Here is a 21859-nt window from a genome sequence, read left to right as displayed (position 1 = left end):
TTCACAGTGGGGATAGCTGTTATTATACCATATCTAATTCACAGTGGGGATAGCTGTTATTATACAGTATCTAATTCACAGTGGGGATAGCTGTTATTATACAGTATCTAATTCACAGTGGGGATAGCTGTTATTATACAGTATCTAATTCACAGTGGGGATAGCTGTTATTATACCATATCTAATTCACAGTGGGGATAGCTGTTATTATACAGTATCTAATTCACAGTGGGGATAGCTGTTATTATACAGTATCTAATTCACAGTGGGGATAGCTGTTATTATACAGTATCTAATTCACAGTGGGGATAGCTGTTATTATACAGTATCTAATTCACAGTGGGGATAGCTGTTATTATACCATATCTAATTCACAGTGGGGATAGCTGTTATTATACAGTATCTAATTCACAGTGGGGATAGCTGTTATTATACAGTATCTAATTCACAGTGGGGATAGCTGTTATTATACAGTATCTAATTCACAGTGGGGATAGCTGTTATTATACAGTATCTAATTCACAGTGGGGATAGCTGTTATTATACAGTATCTAATTCACAGTGGGGATAGCTGTTATTATGCAGTATCTAATTCACAGTGGGGATAGCTGTTATTATACAGTATCTAATTCACAGTGGGGATAGCTGCTATTATACAGTATCTAATTCACAGTGGGGATAGCTGTTATTATACCATATCTAATTCACAGTGGGGATAGCTGCTATTATACAGTATCTAATTCACAGTGAGGATAGCTGTTATTATGCAGTATCTAATTCACAGTGGGGATAGCTGTTATTATGCAGTATCTAATTCACAGTGGGGATAGCTGTTATTATACAGTATCTAATTCACCTTGGGGATAGCTGTTATTATACAGTATCTAATTCACAGTGAGGATAGCTGTTATTATGCAGTATCTAATTCACAGTGGGGATAGCTGTTATTATACCATATCTAATTCACAGTGGGGATAGCTGTTATTATACAGTATCTAATTCACAGTGGGGATAGCTGTTATTATACAGTATCTAATTCACAGTGGGGATAGCTGTTATTATAGAGTATCTAATTCACAGTGAGGATAGCTGTTATTATAGAGTATCTAATTCACAGTGGGGATAGCTGTTGTTATACAGTATCTAATTCACAGTGGGGATAGCTGTTATTATACAGTATCTAATTCACAGTGGGGATAGCTGTTATTATACAGTATCTAATTCACAGTGGGGATAGCTGTTATTATACAGTATCTAATTCACAGTGGGGATAGCTGTTATTATACCATATCTAATTCACAGTGGGGATAGCTGTTATTATACAGTATCTAATTCACAGTGGGGATAGCTGTTATTATACAGTATCTAATTCACAGTGGGGATAGCTGTTATTATACCATATCTAATTCACAGTGAGGATAGCTGTTATTATACAGTATCTAATTCACAGTGGGGATAGCTGTTATTATACAGTATCTAATTCACAGTGGGGATAGCTGTTATTATACAGTATCTAATTCACAGTGGGGATAGCTGTTATTATACAGTATCTAATTCACAGTGAGGATAGCTGTTATTATGCAGTGTCTAATTCACAGTGGGGATAGCTGTTATTATACAGTATCTAATTCACAGTGGGGATAGCTGTTATTATACAGTATCTAATTCACAGTGGGGATAGCTGTTATTATACAGTATCTAATTCACAGTGGGGATAGCTGTTATTATACAGTATCTAATTCACAGTGGGGATAGCTATTATGCAGTATCTAATTCACAGTGGGGATAGCTGTTATTATACCATATCTAATTCACAGTGGGGATAGCTGCTATTATAGAGTATCTAATTCACAGTGGGGATAGCTGTTATTATACAGTATCTAATTCACAGTGGGGATAGCTGTTATTATACCATATCTAATTCACAGTGAGGATAGCTGTTATTATACAGTATCTAATTCACAGTGGGGATAGCTGTTATTATACAGTATCTAATTCACAGTGGGGATAGCTGTTATTATAGAGTATCTAATTCACAGTGGGGATAGCTGTTATTATACAGTATCTAATTCACAGTGGGGATAGCTGTTATTATACAGTATCTAATTCACAGTGGGGATAGCTGTTATTATACAGTATCTAATTCACAGTGGGGATAGCTGTTATTATACCATATCTAATTCACAGTGGGGATAGCTGTTATTATACAGTATCTAATTCACAGTGGGGATAGCTGTTATTATACAGTATCTAATTCACAGTGGGGATAGCTGTTATTATACCATATCTAATTCACAGTGGGGATAGCTGTTATTATACAGTATCTAATTCACAGTGGGGATAGCTGTTATTATACAGTATCTAATTCACAGTGGGGATAGCTGTTATTATCAGTATCTAATTCACAGTGGGGATAGCTGTTATTATAGAGTATCTAATTCACAGTGGGGATAGCTGTTATTATACCATATCTAATTCACAGTGGGGATAGCTGTTATTATACAGTATCTAATTCACAGTGGGGATAGCTGTTATTATACAGTATCTAATTCACAGTGGGGATAGCTGTTATTATACAGTATCTAATTCACAGTGGGGATAGCTGTTATTATACAGTATCTAATTCACAGTGGGGATAGCTGTTATTATACAGTATCTAATTCACAGTGGGGATAGCTGTTATTATGCAGTATCTAATTCACAGTGGGGATAGCTGTTATTATACAGTATCTAATTCACAGTGGGGATAGCTGTTATTATACAGTATCTAATTCACAGTGGGGATAGCTGTTATTATACCATATCTAATTCACAGTGGGGATAGCTGTTATTATGCAGTATCTAATTCACAGTGGGGATAGCTGTTATTATACAGTATCTAATTCACAGTGAGGATAGCTGTTATTATGCAGTATCTAATTCACAGTGGGGATAGCTGTTATTATACCATATCTAATTCACAGTGGGGATAGCTGTTATTATACAGTATCTAATTCACAGTGGGGATAGCTGTTATTATACAGTATCTAATTCACAGTGGGGATAGCTGTTATTATAGAGTATCTAATTCACAGTGAGGATAGCTGTTATTATAGAGTATCTAATTCACAGTGGGGATAGCTGTTGTTATACAGTATCTAATTCACAGTGGGGATAGCTGTTATTATACAGTATCTAATTCACAGTGGGGATAGCTGTTATTATACAGTATCTAATTCACAGTCGGGATAGCTGTTATTATACAGTATCTAATTCACAGTGGGGATAGCTGTTATTATACCATATCTAATTCACAGTGGGGATAGCTGTTATTATACAGTATCTAATTCACAGTGGGGATAGCTGTTATTATACAGTATCTAATTCACAGTGGGGATAGCTGTTATTATACCATATCTAATTCACAGTGAGGATAGCTGTTATTATACAGTATCTAATTCACAGTGGGGATAGCTGTTATTATACAGTATCTAATTCACAGTGGGGATAGCTGTTATTATACAGTATCTAATTCACAGTGGGGATAGCTGTTATTATACAGTATCTAATTCACAGTGAGGATAGCTGTTATTATGCAGTGTCTAATTCACAGTGGGGATAGCTGTTATTATACAGTATCTAATTCACAGTGGGGATAGCTGTTATTATACAGTATCTAATTCACAGTGGGGATAGCTGTTATTATACAGTATCTAATTCACAGTGGGGATAGCTGTTATTATACAGTATCTAATTCACAGTGGGGATAGCTGCTATTATACAGTATCTAATTCACAGTGGGGATAGCTGTTATTATACCATATCTAATTCACAGTGGGGATAGCTGCTATTATAGAGTATCTAATTCACAGTGGGGATAGCTGTTATTCTACAGTATCTAATTCACAGTGGGGATAGCTGTTATTATACCATATCTAATTCACAGTGAGGATAGCTGTTATTATACAGTATCTAATTCACAGTGGGGATAGCTGTTATTATACAGTATCTAATTCACAGTGGGGATAGCTGTTATTATAGAGTATCTAATTCACAGTGGGGATAGCTGTTATTATACAGTATCTAATTCACAGTGGGGATAGCTGTTATTATACAGTATCTAATTCACAGTGGGGATAGCTGTTATTATACAGTATCTAATCCACAGTGGGGATAGCTGTTATTATACCATATCTAATTCACAGTGGGGATAGCTGTTATTATACTGTATCTAATTCACAGTGGGGATAGCTGTTATTATACAGTATCTAATTCACAGTGGGGATAGCTGTTATTATACAGTATCTAATTCACAGTGGGGATAGCTGTTATTATACAGTATCTAATTCACAGTGGGGATAGCTGTTATTATACCATATATAATTCACAGTGGGGATAGCTGTTATTATACAGTATCTAATTCACAGTGAGGATAGCTGTTATTATACAGTATCTAATTCACAGTGGGGATAGCTGTTATTATAGAGTATCTAATTCACAGTGGGGATAGCTGTTATTATACAGTATCTAATTCACAGTGGGGATAGCTGTTATTATACAGTATCTAATTCACAGTGGGGATAGCTGTTATTATACAGTATCTAATTCACAGTGAGGATAGCTGTTATTATACCATATCTAATTCACAGTGGGGATAGCTGCTATTATACCATATCTAATTCACAGTGGGGATAGCTGTTATTATACAGTATCTAATTCACAGTGGGGATAGCTGTTATTATACCATATCTAATTCACAGTGGGGATAGCTGTTATTATACCATATCTAATTCACAGTGGGGATAGCTGTTATTATACCATATCTAATTCACAGTGGGGATAGCTGTTATTATACAGTATCTAATTCACAGTGGGGATAGCTGTTATTATACAGTATCTAATTCACAGTGGGGATAGCTGTTATTATACAGTATCTAATTCACAGTGGGGATAGCTGCTATTATACAGTATCTAATTCACAGTGGGGATAGCTGTTATTATACAGCATCTAATTCACAGTGGGGATAGCTGTTATTATACCATATCTAATTCACAGTGGGGATAGCTGTTATTATACAGTATCTAATTCACAGTGGGGATAGCTGTTATTATACCATATCTAATTCACAGTGAGGATAGCTGTTATTATACAGTATCTAATTCACAGTGGGGATAGCTGTTATTATACCATATATAATTCACAGTGGGGATAGCTGTTATTATACAGTATCTAATTCACAGTGAGGATAGCTGTTATTATACAGTATCTAATTCACAGTGGGGATAGCTGTTATTATAGAGTATCTAATTCACAGTGGGGATAGCTGTTATTATACAGTATCTAATTCACAGTGGGGATAGCTGTTATTATACAGTATCTAATTCACAGTGGGGATAGCTGTTATTATACAGTATCTAATTCACAGTGGGGATAGCTGTTATTATACAGTATCTAATTCACAGTGAGGATAGCTGTTATTATACCATATCTAATTCACAGTGGGGATAGCTGCTATTATACCATATCTAATTCACAGTGGGGATAGCTGTTATTATACAGTATCTAATTCACAGTGGGGATAGCTGTTATTATACCATATCTAATTCACAGTGGGGATAGCTGTTATTATACAGTATCTAATTCACAGTGGGGATAGCTGTTATTATACCATATCCAATTCACAGTGGGGATAGCTGTTATTATACCATATCTAATTCACAGTGGGGATAGCTGTTATTATACTGTATCTAATTCACAGTGGGGATAGCTGTTATTATACAGTATCTAATTCACAGTGGGGATAGCTGTTATTATACAGTATCTAATTCACAGTGGGGATAGCTGTTATTATACAGTATCTAATTCACAGTGGGGATAGCTGTTATTATACCATATATAATTCACAGTGGGGATAGCTGTTATTATACAGTATCTAATTCACAGTGAGGATAGCTGTTATTATACAGTATCTAATTCACAGTGGGGATAGCTGTTATTATAGAGTATCTAATTCACAGTGGGGATAGCTGTTATTATACAGTATCTAATTCACAGTGGGGATAGCTGTTATTATACAGTATCTAATTCACAGTGGGGATAGCTGTTATTATACAGTATCTAATTCACAGTGGGGATAGCTGTTATTATACAGTATCTAATTCACAGTGAGGATAGCTGTTATTATACCATATCTAATTCACAGTGGGGATAGCTGCTATTATACCATATCTAATTCACAGTGGGGATAGCTGTTATTATACCGTATCTAATTCACAGTGGGGATAGCTGTTATTATACCATATCTAATTCACAGTGGGGATAGCTGTTATTATACCATATCTAATTCACAGTGGGGATAGCTGTTATTATACCATATCTAATTCACAGTGGGGATAGCTGTTATTATACAGTATCTAATTCACAGTGGGGATAGCTGTTATTATACCATATCTAATTCACAGTGGGGATAGCTGTTATTATACAGTATCTAATTCACAGTGGGGATAGCTGTTATTATACCATATCTAATTCACAGTGAGGATAGCTGTTATTATACAGTATCTAATTCACAGTGGGGATAGCTGTTATTATACCATATCTAATTCACAGTGAGGATAGCTGTTATTATACAGTATCTAATTCACAGTGGGGATAGCTGTTATTATACCATATATAATTCACAGTGGGGATAGCTGTTATTATACAGTATCTAATTCACAGTGAGGATAGCTGTTATTATACAGTATCTAATTCACAGTGGGGATAGCTGTTATTATAGAGTATCTAATTCACAGTGGGGATAGCTGTTATTATACAGTATCTAATTCACAGTGGGGATAGCTGCTATTATACAGTATCTAATTCACAGTGGGGATAGCTGTTATTATACAGCATCTAATTCACAGTGGGGATAGCTGTTATTATACCATATCTAATTCACAGTGGGGATAGCTGTTATTATACAGTATCTAATTCACAGTGGGGATAGCTGTTATTATACCATATCTAATTCACAGTGGGGATAGCTGTTATTATACAGTATCTAATTCACAGTGGGGATAGCTGTTATTATACAGTATCTAATTCACAGTGGGGATAGCTGTTATTATACCATATCTAATTCACAGTGGGGATAGCTGTTATTATACAGTATCTAATTCACAGTGGGGATAGCTGTTATTATACCATATCTAATTCACAGTGGGGATAGCTGTTATTATACAGTATCTAATTCACAGTGGGGATAGCTGTTATTATACAGTATCTAATTCACAGTGAGGATAGCTGTTATTATACAGTATCTAATTCACAGTGGGGATAGCTGTTATTATACCATATCTAATTCACAGTGGGGATAGCTGTTATTATACAGTATCTAATTCACAGTGGGGATAGCTGTTATTATACAGTATCTAATTCACAGTGGGGATAGCTGTTATTATACCATATCTAATTCACAGTGGGGATAGCTGTTATTATACCATATCTAATTCACAGTGGGGATAGCTGTTATTATACAGTATCTAATTCACAGTGGGGATAGCTGTTATTATACAGTATCTAATTCACAGTGGGGATAGCTGTTATTATACAGTATCTAATTCACAGTGAGGATAGCTGTTATTATACCATATCTAATTCACAGTGGGGATAGCTGTTATTATACAGTATCTAATTCACAGTGGGGATAGCTGTTATTATACCATATCTAATTCACAGTGGGGATAGCTGTTATTATACCATATCTAATTCACAGTGGGGATAGCTGTTATTATACAGTATCTAATTCACAGTGGGGATAGCTGTTATTATACAGTATCTAATTCACAGTGGGGATAGCTGTTATTATACAGTATCTAATTCACAGTGAGGATAGCTGTTATTATACCATATCTAATTCACAGTGGGGATAGCTGTTATTATACAGTATCTAATTCACAGTGGGGATAGCTGCTATTATACAGTATCTAATTCACAGTGGGGATAGCTGCTATTATACCATATCTAATTCACAGTGGGGATAGCTGTTATTATACCATATCTAATTCACAGTGGGGATAGCTGTTATTATACAGTATCTAATTCACAGTGGGGATAGCTGTTATTATACAGTATCTAATTCACAGTGGGGATAGCTGTTATTATACAGTATCTAATTCACAGTGGGGATAGCTGTTATTATACCATATCTAATTCACAGTGGGGATAGCTGTTATTATACAGTATCTAATTCACAGTGGGGATAGCTGTTATTATACAGTATCTAATTCACAGTGGGGATAGCTGTTATTATACAGTATCTAATTCACAGTGGGGATAGCTGTTATTATACAGTATCTAATTCACAGTGGGGATAGCTGTTATTATACAGTATCTAATTCACAGTGGGGATAGCTGTTATTATACAGTATCTAATTCACAGTGGGGATAGCTGTTATTATACAGTATCTAATTCACAGTGGGGATAGCTGTTATTATACAGTATCTAATTCACAGTGGGGATAGCTGTTATTATACAGTATCTAATTCACAGTGGGGATAGCTGCTATTATACAGTATCTAATTCACAGTGGGGATAGCTGTTATTATACAGTATCTAATTCACAGTGGGGATAGCTGTTATTATACCATATCTAATTCACAGTGGGGATAGCTGTTATTATACCATATCTAATTCACAGTGGGGATAGCTGTTATTATACCATATCTAATTCACAGTGGGGATAGCTGTTATTATACCATATCTAATTCACAGTGGGGATAGCTGTTATTATACAGTATCTAATTCACAGTGGGGATAGCTGTTATTATACAGTATCTAATTCACAGTGGGGATAGCTGTTATTATACAGTATCTAATTCACAGTGGGGATAGCTGTTATTATACCATATCTAATTCACAGTGGGGATAGCTGCTATTATACCATATCTAATTCACAGTGGGGATAGCTGTTATTATACCATATCTAATTCACAGTGGGGATAGCTGTTATTATACAGTATCTAATTCACAGTGGGGATAGCTGTTATTATACAGTATCTAATTCACAGTGGGGATAGCTGTTATTATACAGTATCTAATTCACAGTGGGGATAGCTGTTATTATACAGTATCTAATTCACAGTGGGGATAGCTGTTATTATACAGTATCTAATTCACAGTGGGGATAGCTGTTATTATACAGTATCTAATTCACAGTGGGGATAGCTGTTATTATACAGTATCTAATTCACAGTGGGGATAGCTGTTATTATACAGTATCTAATTCACAGTGGGGATAGCTGTTATTATACAGTATCTAATTCACAGTGGGGATAGCTGTTATTATACAGTATCTAATTCACAGTGGGGATAGCTGCTATTATACAGTATCTAATTCACAGTGGGGATAGCTGTTATTATACCATATCTAATTCACAGTGGGGATAGCTGTTATTATACAGTATCTAATTCACAGTGGGGATAGCTGTTATTATACAGTATCTAATTCACAGTGGGGATAGCTGTTATTATACAGTATCTAATTCACAGTGGGGATAGCTGTTATTATACAGTATCTAATTCACAGTGGGGATAGCTGTTATTATACCATATCTAATTCACAGTGGGGATAGCTGTTATTATACCATATCTAATTTATAGCTGTTATTATACAGTATCTAATTCACAGTGGGGATAGCTGTTATTATACCATATCTAATTCACAGTGGGGATAGCTGTTATTATACCATATCTAATTCACAGTGGGGATAGCTGTTATTATACAGTATCTAATTCACAGTGGGGATAGCTGTTATTCTGCAGTATATAAACATATTGTTATGAGATTCTATAGAACATTTGAATTGTTGCACATTATTAGGTGAATATGCCATTTCATTTGAACTCAGTTCGTTTTCCTTCCCATTTTTTGCAGACTTTGCAGTCGCAGTACGGCCAGTGGCAGCAGTGTTGAGAAGGAAACCAGACATCTCCTCATCGCTGCTCAGTTCGTGGCCCCGGTCTCAACACCGACATGACCACGGCAGAGGGCTGGTGACTCCTGACTGGCCGGCATCGTTCTCCAACCATCACCTGTCTACCCTCAGTCTGCTCAGCTCTCAGGAGGAATACAGGAGCCAAGGTCAGTCAGTCAATCAATCAGTCCTGGCTAATAGTCTACTCTACTTCCCAGCTAATGCCCTGCCAAGGCCTGCAGTGTTGCAGCCCCATGTGATATGGGACCGACTGGAGGAGGGCACATTTACATCCACCAACATCTGATGCATTTCAGGCTGCTACTTTTCAAATAGTATTCTAAATAATTTAGACACTTTTGCTGTGCTTTATTGAGCTTGCCTGGCACTCGTAGCTATGATGTGGGCGTGCCCCAAGGGTCAATACTGGGGCCCCTCCTGTTCAGCCTGTACATTAATGATCTGCCTTCTGTCTGTACTGGGTCTGAAGTTCAAATGTATGCAGATGATACAGTGATATATGTGCATGCAAAGAGCAAACAACAAGCTGCACAAGAACTCACTACTGTAATGGTCCAGGTTACAAAGTGGCTCAGTGACTCGTGTTTGCATCTCAATGTGAAAAAAACTGTTTGCATGTTCTTCACAAAGAGGGCAACAGATGCTACTGAGCCAGATGTCTATGTGTCAGGGGAGAAGCTCCAGGTGGTTTCCGATTTTAAGTACCTTGGCATCATACTTGATTCCAACCTCTCTTTTAAAAAGCATGTAAAAAGTTCATTCAAATAACTAAATTCAATCTAGCTAATTTCCGATTTATACAAAATTGTTTGACTACAGAGGTAGCAAAACTATACTTCAAATCTATGATACTCCCCCACTTAACATACTGCTTGACTAGTTGGGCCCAAGCTTGCTGTACAACATTAAAACCTATTCAGTCTGTCTACAAACAGGCTCTCAAAGTGCTTGATAGGAAGCCCAATAGCCATCATCATTGTCACATCCTTAGAAAACATGAGCTCTTGAGTTGGGAAAATCTTGTGCAATACACCGACGCATGTCTTGTATTCAAGATACAGCAGTGTTGGCCTGGCTCCCCCTCCACTCAATATTTTTGTTAAACAGAAAACCCAGACATATGGCAGCAGATCCACAAGGTCTGCCATGAGAGGTGACTGTATAGTTCCCCTAAGGAAAAGCACCTTTAGTAAATCTGCATTCTCTGTGAGAGCTTCCCATGTCTGGAATACACTGCCATCAGACACACATAACTGCACCACATATCACACTTTCACAAAATGCTTGAACACATGGCTAAAGGTCAATCAGATTTGTGAACATGGTCCCTAGCTGTGTGTTGCCGCTTTCCATGTTGTCTGTAGCTTGTGAGGTATGGAAACACTTTGTTGCTTTTATGAATTTTGTCTTGCTGCTTTTTGTTCTATGTTGCTCTGTCTGTATGCTATGTCTTGCTTGTCCTATGTTGCTATGTTGCTATGTTGCTATGTCTATGGTGCTATTGTCTATATTGTAATTGTTTTTAATAACCTGCCCAGGGACTGCGGTTGAAAATTAGCCGGCTGGCTAAAACCGACACTTTTACTGAAACGTTGATTAATGTGCACTGTCCCTGTAAAAATAAAATAAACTAAACTAAACAAAGTGTGTGCTTTATTGAGCTTGCCTGGCACTATGGAACAATGTGTGTGCTTTATTGAGCTTGCCTGGCACTATGGAACAAACTGTGATCTTTATTGAGCTTGCCTGGCACTATGGAACAAACTGTGATCTTTATTGATCTTGCCTGGCACTATGGAACAAGGTGTGATCTTTATTGAGCTTGCCTGGCACCATGGAACAAGGTGTGATCTTTATTGAGCTTGCCTGGCACTATGGAACACTGCTTTATTGAGCTTGCCTGGCACTATGGAACACAGCTTTATTGAGCTTGCCTGGCACTATGGAACACTGCTTTATTGAGCTTGCCTGGCACTATGGAACACTGCTTTATTGAGCTTGCCTGGCACTATGGAACACTGCTTTATTGAGCTTGCCTGGCACTATGGAACACAGCTTTATTGAGCTTGCCTGGCACTATGGAACACAGCTTTATTGAGCTTGCCTGGCACTGTGGAACACAACTTTATTGAGCTTGCCTGGCACTGTGGAACACAACTTTTTTGAGCTTGCCTGGCACTGTGGAACACAACTTTATTGAGCTTGCCTGGCACTGTGGAACACAACTTTATTGAGCTTGCCTGGCACTGTGGAACACAACTTTATTGAGCTTGCCTGGCACTGTGGAACACAACTTTATTGAGCTTGCCTGGCACTGTAGAACACAGCTTTATTGATCTTGCCTGGCACTATGGAACAAGGTGTGATCTTTATTGATCTTGCCTGGCACTATGGAACAAGGTGTGCTCTTTATTGAGCTTGCCTGGCACTATGGAACAACGTTGGATAGTCCTAGAGGACTAAACCCTTCCCATCTGATCCATTGGCAAGTTCTAGAAAAAGCTAAAAGTATTTGAGTTTTTTTAAATACTTGAAAAATAGGTTAAGATAAGGGAGGATGGCTCTGGGTACCCGGTTGGAGGCACAATGACAGACAGGACACAGACTCAAGATGAATATTAACCCTTTATTACAGTGTTCCCCAACTGACGGCCCGCGCACCGATGTGGCCCCCCAGGTCTTCTGAGCAAAAAAAATATATATCGATATTTCTTTGGTGTGTGGACTTTTCATTGTTGGACATAAAAGACTGTAAAAAAACATCCAGGAAATTAGCTCCAAGTGATTTTAATATAAGAAATCTGTTCCCAAGTATTCCTACCCATAATACAGAAAGACAAAGTGATTGTATTGGGGTGGCAGGGTAGCCTAGTGGTTAGAGAGTTGGACTAGTAACCGAAAGGTTGCAAGTTCAAATCCCCGAGCTGACAAGAACAACACATCTGTTGTTCTGCCCCTGAACAGGTAGTTAACCCACTGTTCCTAGGACGTCATTGAAAATAAGCATTATGTCTGTTTGGCCTTCTTGCGGTGTTCCGGACCACCGACCATCCGCTAACTTGTTGTTGTTGTTGTCTGAATCTAGTTGATGATCCCTCCTTTATTGTCTCAGACACATACAACTTTATAGTGCGCAGTTGACTGAATGGTGTTCGGAACTGATTGGTTCTGGCCCTGTGGCTCTGATTGGTTCTGACACCGGCCCTGTGGCTCTGATTGGTTCTGACACCAGCCCTGTGGCTCAGTAAACAGAAGTGATGAGAAACTATTACCAGGAGGCTCTACACACAAAACAATAGAAACACTTGACCATTGAATTGTAGAAGAATAAAATCGAAGGAAAGAGTTTAATAGCCATGTAATAACCGTTGTGAAAACAATTTACCAGCTAATTACACTTAACAGCCGTTAGGAAGCTGGTTGGTGAAGAGGTGTAAACTTCCTCCTCATTCACACCACAGCCTTGGCTAGCTCACATTTCTTATATACTGGGCCCGGCCATAACCTTGTAATTGGCCGAGGGCCAATAAGGGCAGGGTCAGAGGTCCCATGAGAGATCAGAGGTGGGACCTGTAACTGGACACTTGGCACAGTCAGAGAGTTTTCTACAATACAATGACCAATACATACAACCTCTGGTGAGTCAGTCTATTTGATCACACTTCTGAAGGGTGAGTCAGTCTATTTGATCACACTTCTGAAGGGTGAGTCAGTCTATTTGATCACACTTCTGAAGGGTGAGTCAGTCTATTTGATCACACTTCTGAAGGGTGAGTCAGTCTATTTGATCACACTTCTGAAGGGTGAGTCAGTCTATTTGATCACACTTCTGAAGGGTGAGTCAGTCTATTTGATCACACTTCTGAAGGGTGAGTCAGTCTATTTGATCACACTTCTGAAGGGTGAGTCAGTCTATTTGATCACACTTCTGAAGGGTGAGTCAGTCTATTTGATCACACTTCTGAAGGGTGAGAGTCTATTTGATCACACTTCTGAAGGGTGAGTCAGTCTATTTGATCACACTTCTGAAGGGTGAGTCAGTCATTTGATCACACTTCTGAAGGGTGAGTCAGTCTATTTGATCACACTTCTGAAGGGTGAGTCAGTTATTTGATCACACTTCTGAAGGGTGAGTCAGTCTATTTGATCACACTTCTGAAGGGTGAGTCAGTCTATTTGATCACACTTCTGAAGGGTGAGTCAGTCTATTTGATCACACTTCTGAAGGGTGAGTCAGTCTATTTGATCACACTTCTGAAGGGTGAGTCAGTCTATTTGATCACACTTCTGAAGGGTGAGTCAGTCTATTTGATCACACTTCTGAAGGGTGAGTCAGTCTATTTGATCACACTTCTGAAGGGTGAGTCAGTCTATTTGATCACACTTCTGAAGGGTGAGTCAGTCTATTTGATCACACTTCTGAAGGGTGAGTCAGTCTATTTGATCACACTTCTGAAGGGTGAGTCAGTCTATTTGATCACACTTCTGAAGGGTGAGTCAGTCTTGGTACGAGAGCTCCATCAGGGAGCTATCCCCTTCTGCCTCTGCCTGGCCTCCAGACAGCACGACCACGGCTGCTTCCTGCTTGGTTAGACCCTGGCTGTGTCCCAAATGGCACCCTGTTCCCTGCATAGTGCACTACGTTTGACCAGAGCTGCAGTGGTCAACTCCACCCTGTCCCAGATTTACCTCAGCTGGCACAAACACATGGTTTCTGCAGTGTCCCAGATTTAACAAAGTGCATCTGGAGAAGATAAGGACATGTCAACCTGCTAATATTCACCTGCTCACCTACTTTTCTGTTGTAGTGTTAGAGTATTACAGGACATTCTGTAAATGCTGTTTTTTTCACAAATGACATGGAATCTAATTTGTAAATCACAACTAGGTAAAGGTATGATGATTCTTAGTAGTCCACATAATGCATAGTCCTTTAGCCATAGTAGAGCACGGAGAGAAAACCCACACATCGGTTCCCCATCTCTCATTGGCTACAAGACCTGTCATGTCTTCGATCACCTCATCAGGTCCACTATCAGAGACATAAAGACACTTGAATCAGTCTGACTGGGGATCAGTATGAACAAGCCTTCCTGTATCAATGACATCACATCCTCTTCTGGGGACACTAGATTCAGTCTGACTGGGGATCAGTATAAACAAGCCTTCCTGTATCAATGACATCACATCCTCTTCTGGGGAGACTAGATTCAGTCTGACTGGGGATCAGTATGAACAAGCCTTCCTGTATCAATGACATCACATCCTCTTCTGGGAACACTAGATTCAGTCTGACTGGGGATCAGTATAAACAAGCATTCCTGTATCAATGACATCACATCCTCTTCTGGGGACACTAGATTCAGTCTGACTGGGGATCAGTATAAACAAGCCTTCCTGTATCAATGACATCACATCCTCTTCTGGGGACACTAGATTCAGTCTGACTGGGGATCAGTATAAACAAGCATTCCTGTATCAATGACATCACATCCTCTTCTGGGGACACTAGATTCAGTCTGACTGGGGATCAGTATAAACAAGCCTTCCTGTATCAATGACATCACATCCTCTTCTGGGGACACTAGATTCAGTCTGACTGGGGATCAGTATAAACAAGCCTTCCTGTATCAATGACATCACATCCTCTTCTGGGGACACAAGTCTGACATCAGTATAAACATCCTCTTCTGACATCACATCCTCTTCTGGGGACACTAGATTCAGTCTGACTGGGGATCAGTATAAACAAGCCTTCCTGTATCAATGACATCACATCCTCTTCTGGGGACACTAGATTCAGTCTGACTGGGGATCAGTATAAACAAGCCTTCCTGTATCAATGACATCACATCCTCTTCTGGGGACACTAGATTCAGTCTGACTGGGGATCAGTATAAACAAGCCTTCCTGTATCAATGACATCACATCCTCTTCTGGGGACACTAGATTCAGTCTGACTGGGGATCAGTATAAACAAGCCTTCCTGTATCAATGACATCACATCCTCTTCTGGGGACACTAGATTCAGTCTGACTGGGGATCAGTATAAACAAGCCTTCCTGTATCAATGACATCACATCCTCTTCTGGGGACACTAGATTCAGTCTGACTGGGGATCAGTATAAACAAGCCTTCCTGTATCAATGACATCACATCCTCTTCTGGGGACACTAGATTCAGTCTGACTGGGGATCAGTATAAACAAGCCTTCCTGTATCAATGACATCACATCCTCTTCTGGGGACACTAGATTCAGTCTGACTGGGGATCAGTATAAACAAGCCTTCCTGTATCAATGACATCACATCCTCTTCTGGGGACACTAGATTCAGTCTGACTGGGGATCAGTATAAACAAGCCTTCCTGTATCAATGACATCACATCCTCTTCTGGGAACACTAGATTCAGTCTGACTGGGGATCAGTATAAACAAGCCTTCCTGTATCAATGACATCACATCCTCTTCTTGGGAGACTAGATTCAGTCTGACTGGGGATCAGTATAAACAAGCCTTCCTGTATCAATGACATCACATCCTCTTCTGGGGACACTAGATTCAGTCTGACTGGGGATCAGTATAAACAAGCCTTCCTGTATAACAGTTCCCTCTCTGTCTGGAGAAATGCATGAAAGGTTCCATGTATCCACTACGCTTTGTTTCGGGACAAATAGGATCACTCGGAGTTACAATGCAGCAATTGTTTACTTGCCGAGGATTATAGGCTCAATGTGTCTTTCTTAATCACGCAGGTCGCCAGCCTGGGTAAGAAACTGGGGAAAACGCAGAGTGGAATGTTGACCTTTTCTACGTTGGTGTCTGGACGGCGTTCGCGCTTGTTGGATGCATCTCCGCATTGTCGTTTGTTGTTAACCGACTGGCCAGTGTTACCCGGAGCGCCCCCTTCTGATAGCGGAGTGGAAGGGGTGGTATGGGGTGGCAGGGAGGGCTGCAGGTAGCATGGGGTGGCAGGGAGGGCTGCAGGTAGCATGGGGTGGCAGGGAGGGCTGCAGGGGGAGCAGCAGGTAGGAGGGGGTGGCAGGGAGGGCCGCAGGGGGAGCAGCAGGTAGCATGGGGTGGCAGGGAGGGCTGCAGCAGCAGGTGCATGGGGTGGCAGCAGGTAGCATGGGGTGGCAGGGAGGGCTGCAGGGGGAGCAGCAGGTAGGATGGGTGGCAGGGAGGGCTGCAGGGGGGGTGGCAGGGAGGGCTGCAGGGGGAGCAGCAGGTAGCATGGGGTGGATGGGGTGGGGGGGGAGGGAGGGCTGCAGGGGGAGCAGCAGGTAGCATGGGGTGGCAGGGAGGGCTGCAGGGGGGCATGGGGTAGCAGGGGGGGCTGGAGGGCTGCAGGTAGGATGGGGTGGCAGGGAGGGCTGCAGGGGGAGCAGCAGGTAGCATGGGGTGGCAGGGAGGGCTGCAGGGGGAGCAGCAGGTAGCATGGGGTGGCAGGGAGGGCTGCAGGTAGCATGGGGTGGCAGGGAGGGCTGCAGGGGGAGCAGCAGGTAGCATGGGGTGGCAGGGAGGGCTGCAGGGGGAGCAGCAGGTAGCATGGGGTGGCAGGGAGGGCTGCAGGGGGGCAGCAGGTAGTAGCAGGGGGGCTGCAGGGGGGCAGCAGGTAGCATGGGGTGGCAGGGAGGGCTGCAGGGGGAGCAGCAGGTAGCATGGGGTGGCAGGGAGGGCTGCAGGGGGAGCAGCAGGTAGCATGGGGTGGCAGGGAGGGCTGCAGGGGGAGCAGCAGGTAGCATGGGGTGGCAGGGAGGGCTGCAGGGGGAGCAGCAGGTAGCATGGGGTGGCAGGGAGGGGCAGGGGGAGGTAGGTAGCATGGGGTGGAGGGAGGGCTGCAGGTAGCTTGGGGTGGCAGGGAGGGCTGCAGGGGGAGCAGCAGGTAGCATGGGGTGGCAGGGAGGGCTGCAGGGGGAGCAGCAGGTAGCATGGGGTGGCAGGGAGGGCTGAGGGCTGGGGGGCAGGGAGGGCTGCAGGGGGGAGCAGCAGGGCATGGGGTGGCAGGGAGGGCTGCAGGGGGAGCAGCGGGTAGCATGGGGTGGCAGGGAGGGCTGCAGGGGGAGCAGCAGGTAGCATGGGGTGGCAGGGAGGGCTGCAGGGGGAGCAGCAGGTAGCATGGGGTGGCAGGGAGGGCAGCAGGGGGAGCAGCGGGTAGCATGGGGTGGCAGGGAGGGCAGCAGGGGGAGCAGCAGGTAGCATGGGGTGGCAGGGAGGGCAGCAGGGGGAGCAGCAGGTAGCATGGGGTGGCAGGGAGGGCAGCAGGGGGAGCAGCAGGGTGCATGGGGTGGCAGGTAGCCTAGTGGTTAGAGCATTGAGCCGGTAACCGAAAGGTTGCAAGATCGAATCCCCGAGCTGACAAGGTAATGATCTGTCATTCTTCTCCTGAGCAAGGCAGTTAACACACTGTTCCTCGGGGGTCGTGGATGTCGATTTAGGCAGGCACCGGCACCTCTCTGATTCAGAGGGGTTGGGTTAAATGTGGAAGACTTTTCAGTTGAAGGCATTCAGTTGTACAACTGACTAGGTATCTCCCTTTCCCAACAAGAGGCCCGGAGATGATACTAGTATCTAATAGATCTTCCTGCACCTTTGTCGCTTTGGGTACCTGTGTCTGGAGCCTGATCTTCCTGTACCGTCGCTGGGGTTACCTGTGTCTGCGGCCACTGTGCCACTTCTTTCCCTATGATTTTGAAGTCGACGTCGTCAACCTTCCATCCCTGCTCTGGATCGAGTGGGGCTTCTCCATCTGTCGCAGGCCTGCACCAGGCACCGGGAGCAACGGGCTCAAGTCATCCTGCCTCTCGCCCATCCATAAAGGGTTCTCTGAATCCTGTGAAGCATGGGAGTTGGTGGATTTCCTCATCCTTCTTGCAAGCCGTGATTTTTAGCAGCTCCATGGTAACAAATGTAACCGTTCCCAGTGCAAAAACAATGTCCTATCCCGTACCAGGACATAAACATAGATTCTCTCCTAGTCCATGTGGTTTTTAATGACATTACTAAGCTGCTCCTGAATGTACTACAGCAGGACATTGATTCTATCCTAATCCATGTGGGTTTTAATGACATTACTAAGCTGCTCCTGAATGTACTACACCAGGACATTGATTCTATCCTAGTCCATGTGGGTTTTAATGACATTACTAAGCTGCTCCTGAATGTACTACACCAGGACATTGATTCTATCCTAGTCCATGTGGGTTTTAATGACATTGCTAAGCTGCTCCTGAATGTACTACACCAGGACATGGACATTGATTCTATCATAGTCCATGTGGGTTTTAATGGCATTATGAAGGGCAGCTCTGAACAGTTGAAACTGGATTTTAAAGAGCTGATTGACTTTCTGCTAACAAAAGACCCATCATATCTGGCCCTCTGCCATCTCTGAAATGTGGCATTGAATGCTTTAGCAGGATTCTTTCTCTTCACAACTGGCTACGTGATTATTGCAGCTCAATGGGTGTAACTTTTGTTGACAATTTCGATGCCTTCTGGAAACAAAACAGGTTTTATAAGGAGGATGGGATCCACCCAAATCCTGTGGGACCCTGGGTCCTTTCACAGCACTTTAAGGCTGAGTTGAGACAATGACTTATCAATGACCCAAGCCCAGCTCAGATAATCCCTACCATTGTGACGCAGAGTTGTCATAATGCTTTAGCAAATGTACATTATACCAGGGACATTGTTAGACACAATATAAGTCACCTAATGTATGTCCCTCTATCTGCCCTGAATGCCTCTACTGATCCTACAGCAATTACATGCAGTAAACATGTGACTATGAACCAGATGTATACTGTTAGTGCTGAGCCAGTATACCCTAGGAGGAAGTCCACGTTAAGAAACAAGGTTCATGAAATCAATAATATCTCTGAAACTCACTTAAGATAAAAACCTTTGATGATACAATGGTAGCAATACATGGCTATAACATCTACAGAAAAGACAGAAATGCCAATGGTGGAGGTGCTGCTGTTTATATTCAGAACCACATTCCTGTAAAGAATAAAGAGGATCTCATGTTAAATACTGTTGTAGTAATATGGCTACAGGTTCATCTGCCTCACTTAAAGCCCATTCTGATGGGAACCTGCTGTAGACCTCCAAGCGCTAACAGTCAGTATGTGGATAACGTATGTGAAATGCTTGATAATGTATGTGATATCAACAGAGAGGTATATTTTCTGGGTGATTTAAATATTGAAATTGATTGGGGTTGTTTTGTGCATCTTTTTACATGATCACATGTAAAACGTAGTGCACTAAATAGGGAATAGTGGTCGAACGTAGTGCACTAAGTAGGGAATAGTGGTCGAACGTAGTGCACTAAATAGGGAGTAGTGGTCGAACGTAGTGCACTAAATAGGGAATAGTGGTCAAACGTAGTCTGCTGCTGGAAAAACGTATGTGTTATTGCTTTACACCCCCTGATATATGTGATTCACCACCTGGATTCGGTCTTATGTAGCAACATTTGAATTTCTGTTTTTTTACATTGGATAAAAGTAGAGACTCAGAGCTACAAAGTGGTATATCATACACTGCATTTGAGGAACAATGGGAAAGAAATTCTGCTGTGAAAGTTGATCAACTTGTAAACTCACTTTTGAGAAAATGGCCTTTGAATACGTTTTGGTATCTACTGGACAGCCCTTCTTTATCTACACCTATTCAGCCCCAGCCATCTCCTTAAGGGTTCATCCGTGCGTTCTATACTAACTTGCAAGCTACTTCCAGACATCTAAGAGAGCGAGAACAGCTCACTAGACATGACTCGCTCTAGCAGAGCTGGTTAGGATGTTATGTTAATCAGGACGTTGGTGACTGCAACTGTGCTGTCAGATTGTCCATTCGTAAATTCAGAGATTTTTGCGTTCAAAGCGCACACTGGACACAAGTAGAGTTGCTCCCGAAAGCTCTGACCTCACAACGACAGTCAAACACCCAAGCTAACTGGCTAACATTGGCTGGCTACTTCCAGACACATAATGAGAGATCACCCCAGGCAGTTTTCATGCTTTGTTGTCGATGTTTACTGACCCCGGACATACTCAATGGGTTCAAAAATGCATCAGTTATTCTGCGCTCTGGCACACTAAGACGAGAGTCTTTTATTAAGAAATGTAGCTAGATAAACTATGAATCCCAATGCATGATGTAACGTTAGCTAGCTAGCTGAAAATACAGTAACTTGAAATGAAAATAGTTTGTCAAAATTAGAGTCTTTTGTTAAGACATGTGGCTAGCTAAACAATGGACCCTAATCACAACGACCAAATTAAGCTAACGTTAGCTAGCTAACAGTACACTGGAAATTAAAATAGTTTGTCAAAATTAGAGTCTTTTGTTAAGACATGTGGCTAGCTAAACAATGGACCCTAATCACAACGACCAAACAAAGCTAACGTTAGCTAGCTAACAGTACACTGGAAATGAAAATAGTTTGTCAAAATTAGAGTCTTTTGTTAAGACATGTGGCTAGCTAAACAATGGACCCTAATCACAACGACCAAACAAAGCTAACGTTAGCTAGCTAACTGGAAATGTAGCTAGCTAGCCTCTCTTACCCGTATACATCATGGATGGACACTTCTCCCTGTCTGATGCTGTGCATGGTTGCCATGGTCGCCATCAGTTTGACAATGTAATCCAGACAGGTGTTGTCTCCATCTCCTTCGCTGTCAATCTCAAATTCCACTGATTTCAAAAAACTCGGTCGTCCAGAAAGTGGAGATCATACACATAACGTTAGCCAGCTAACAGTACACTTTAACTTGACGTTAGGTTTATGCAGTTTTACTGCGGGATAAATCATTTTTAAAAGCTGCGTTTGACACAATTGCCTAAACATACTGACCAGCTCCAATAGACAGATGCGTGCTATGTGGCAGACC

General features: G+C 41.6%; 1 protein-coding gene across 2 annotated transcripts in view; it reads left to right on the top strand.

The window, feature by feature from the left end:
- Positions 1–21859, top strand: part of cntn5 (contactin 5) — a 700818-nt gene that overhangs the window by 197681 nt on the left and 481278 nt on the right. For both annotated transcript variants that reach the window (XM_052468732.1, XM_052468731.1), the window contains exon 3: positions 9898–10104. In XM_052468732.1, the coding sequence (XP_052324692.1) occupies positions 9898–10104 (207 nt within the window). The remainder of the gene's footprint in view (positions 1–9897; positions 10105–21859) is intronic.

The sequence above is a fragment of the Oncorhynchus keta genome, chromosome 18, assembly GCF_023373465.1.
Source record: "Oncorhynchus keta strain PuntledgeMale-10-30-2019 chromosome 18, Oket_V2, whole genome shotgun sequence".
Classification (NCBI taxonomy): Eukaryota; Metazoa; Chordata; class Actinopteri; order Salmoniformes; family Salmonidae; genus Oncorhynchus; species Oncorhynchus keta.
This window is presented reverse-complemented; position numbering and strand designations above follow the sequence as displayed.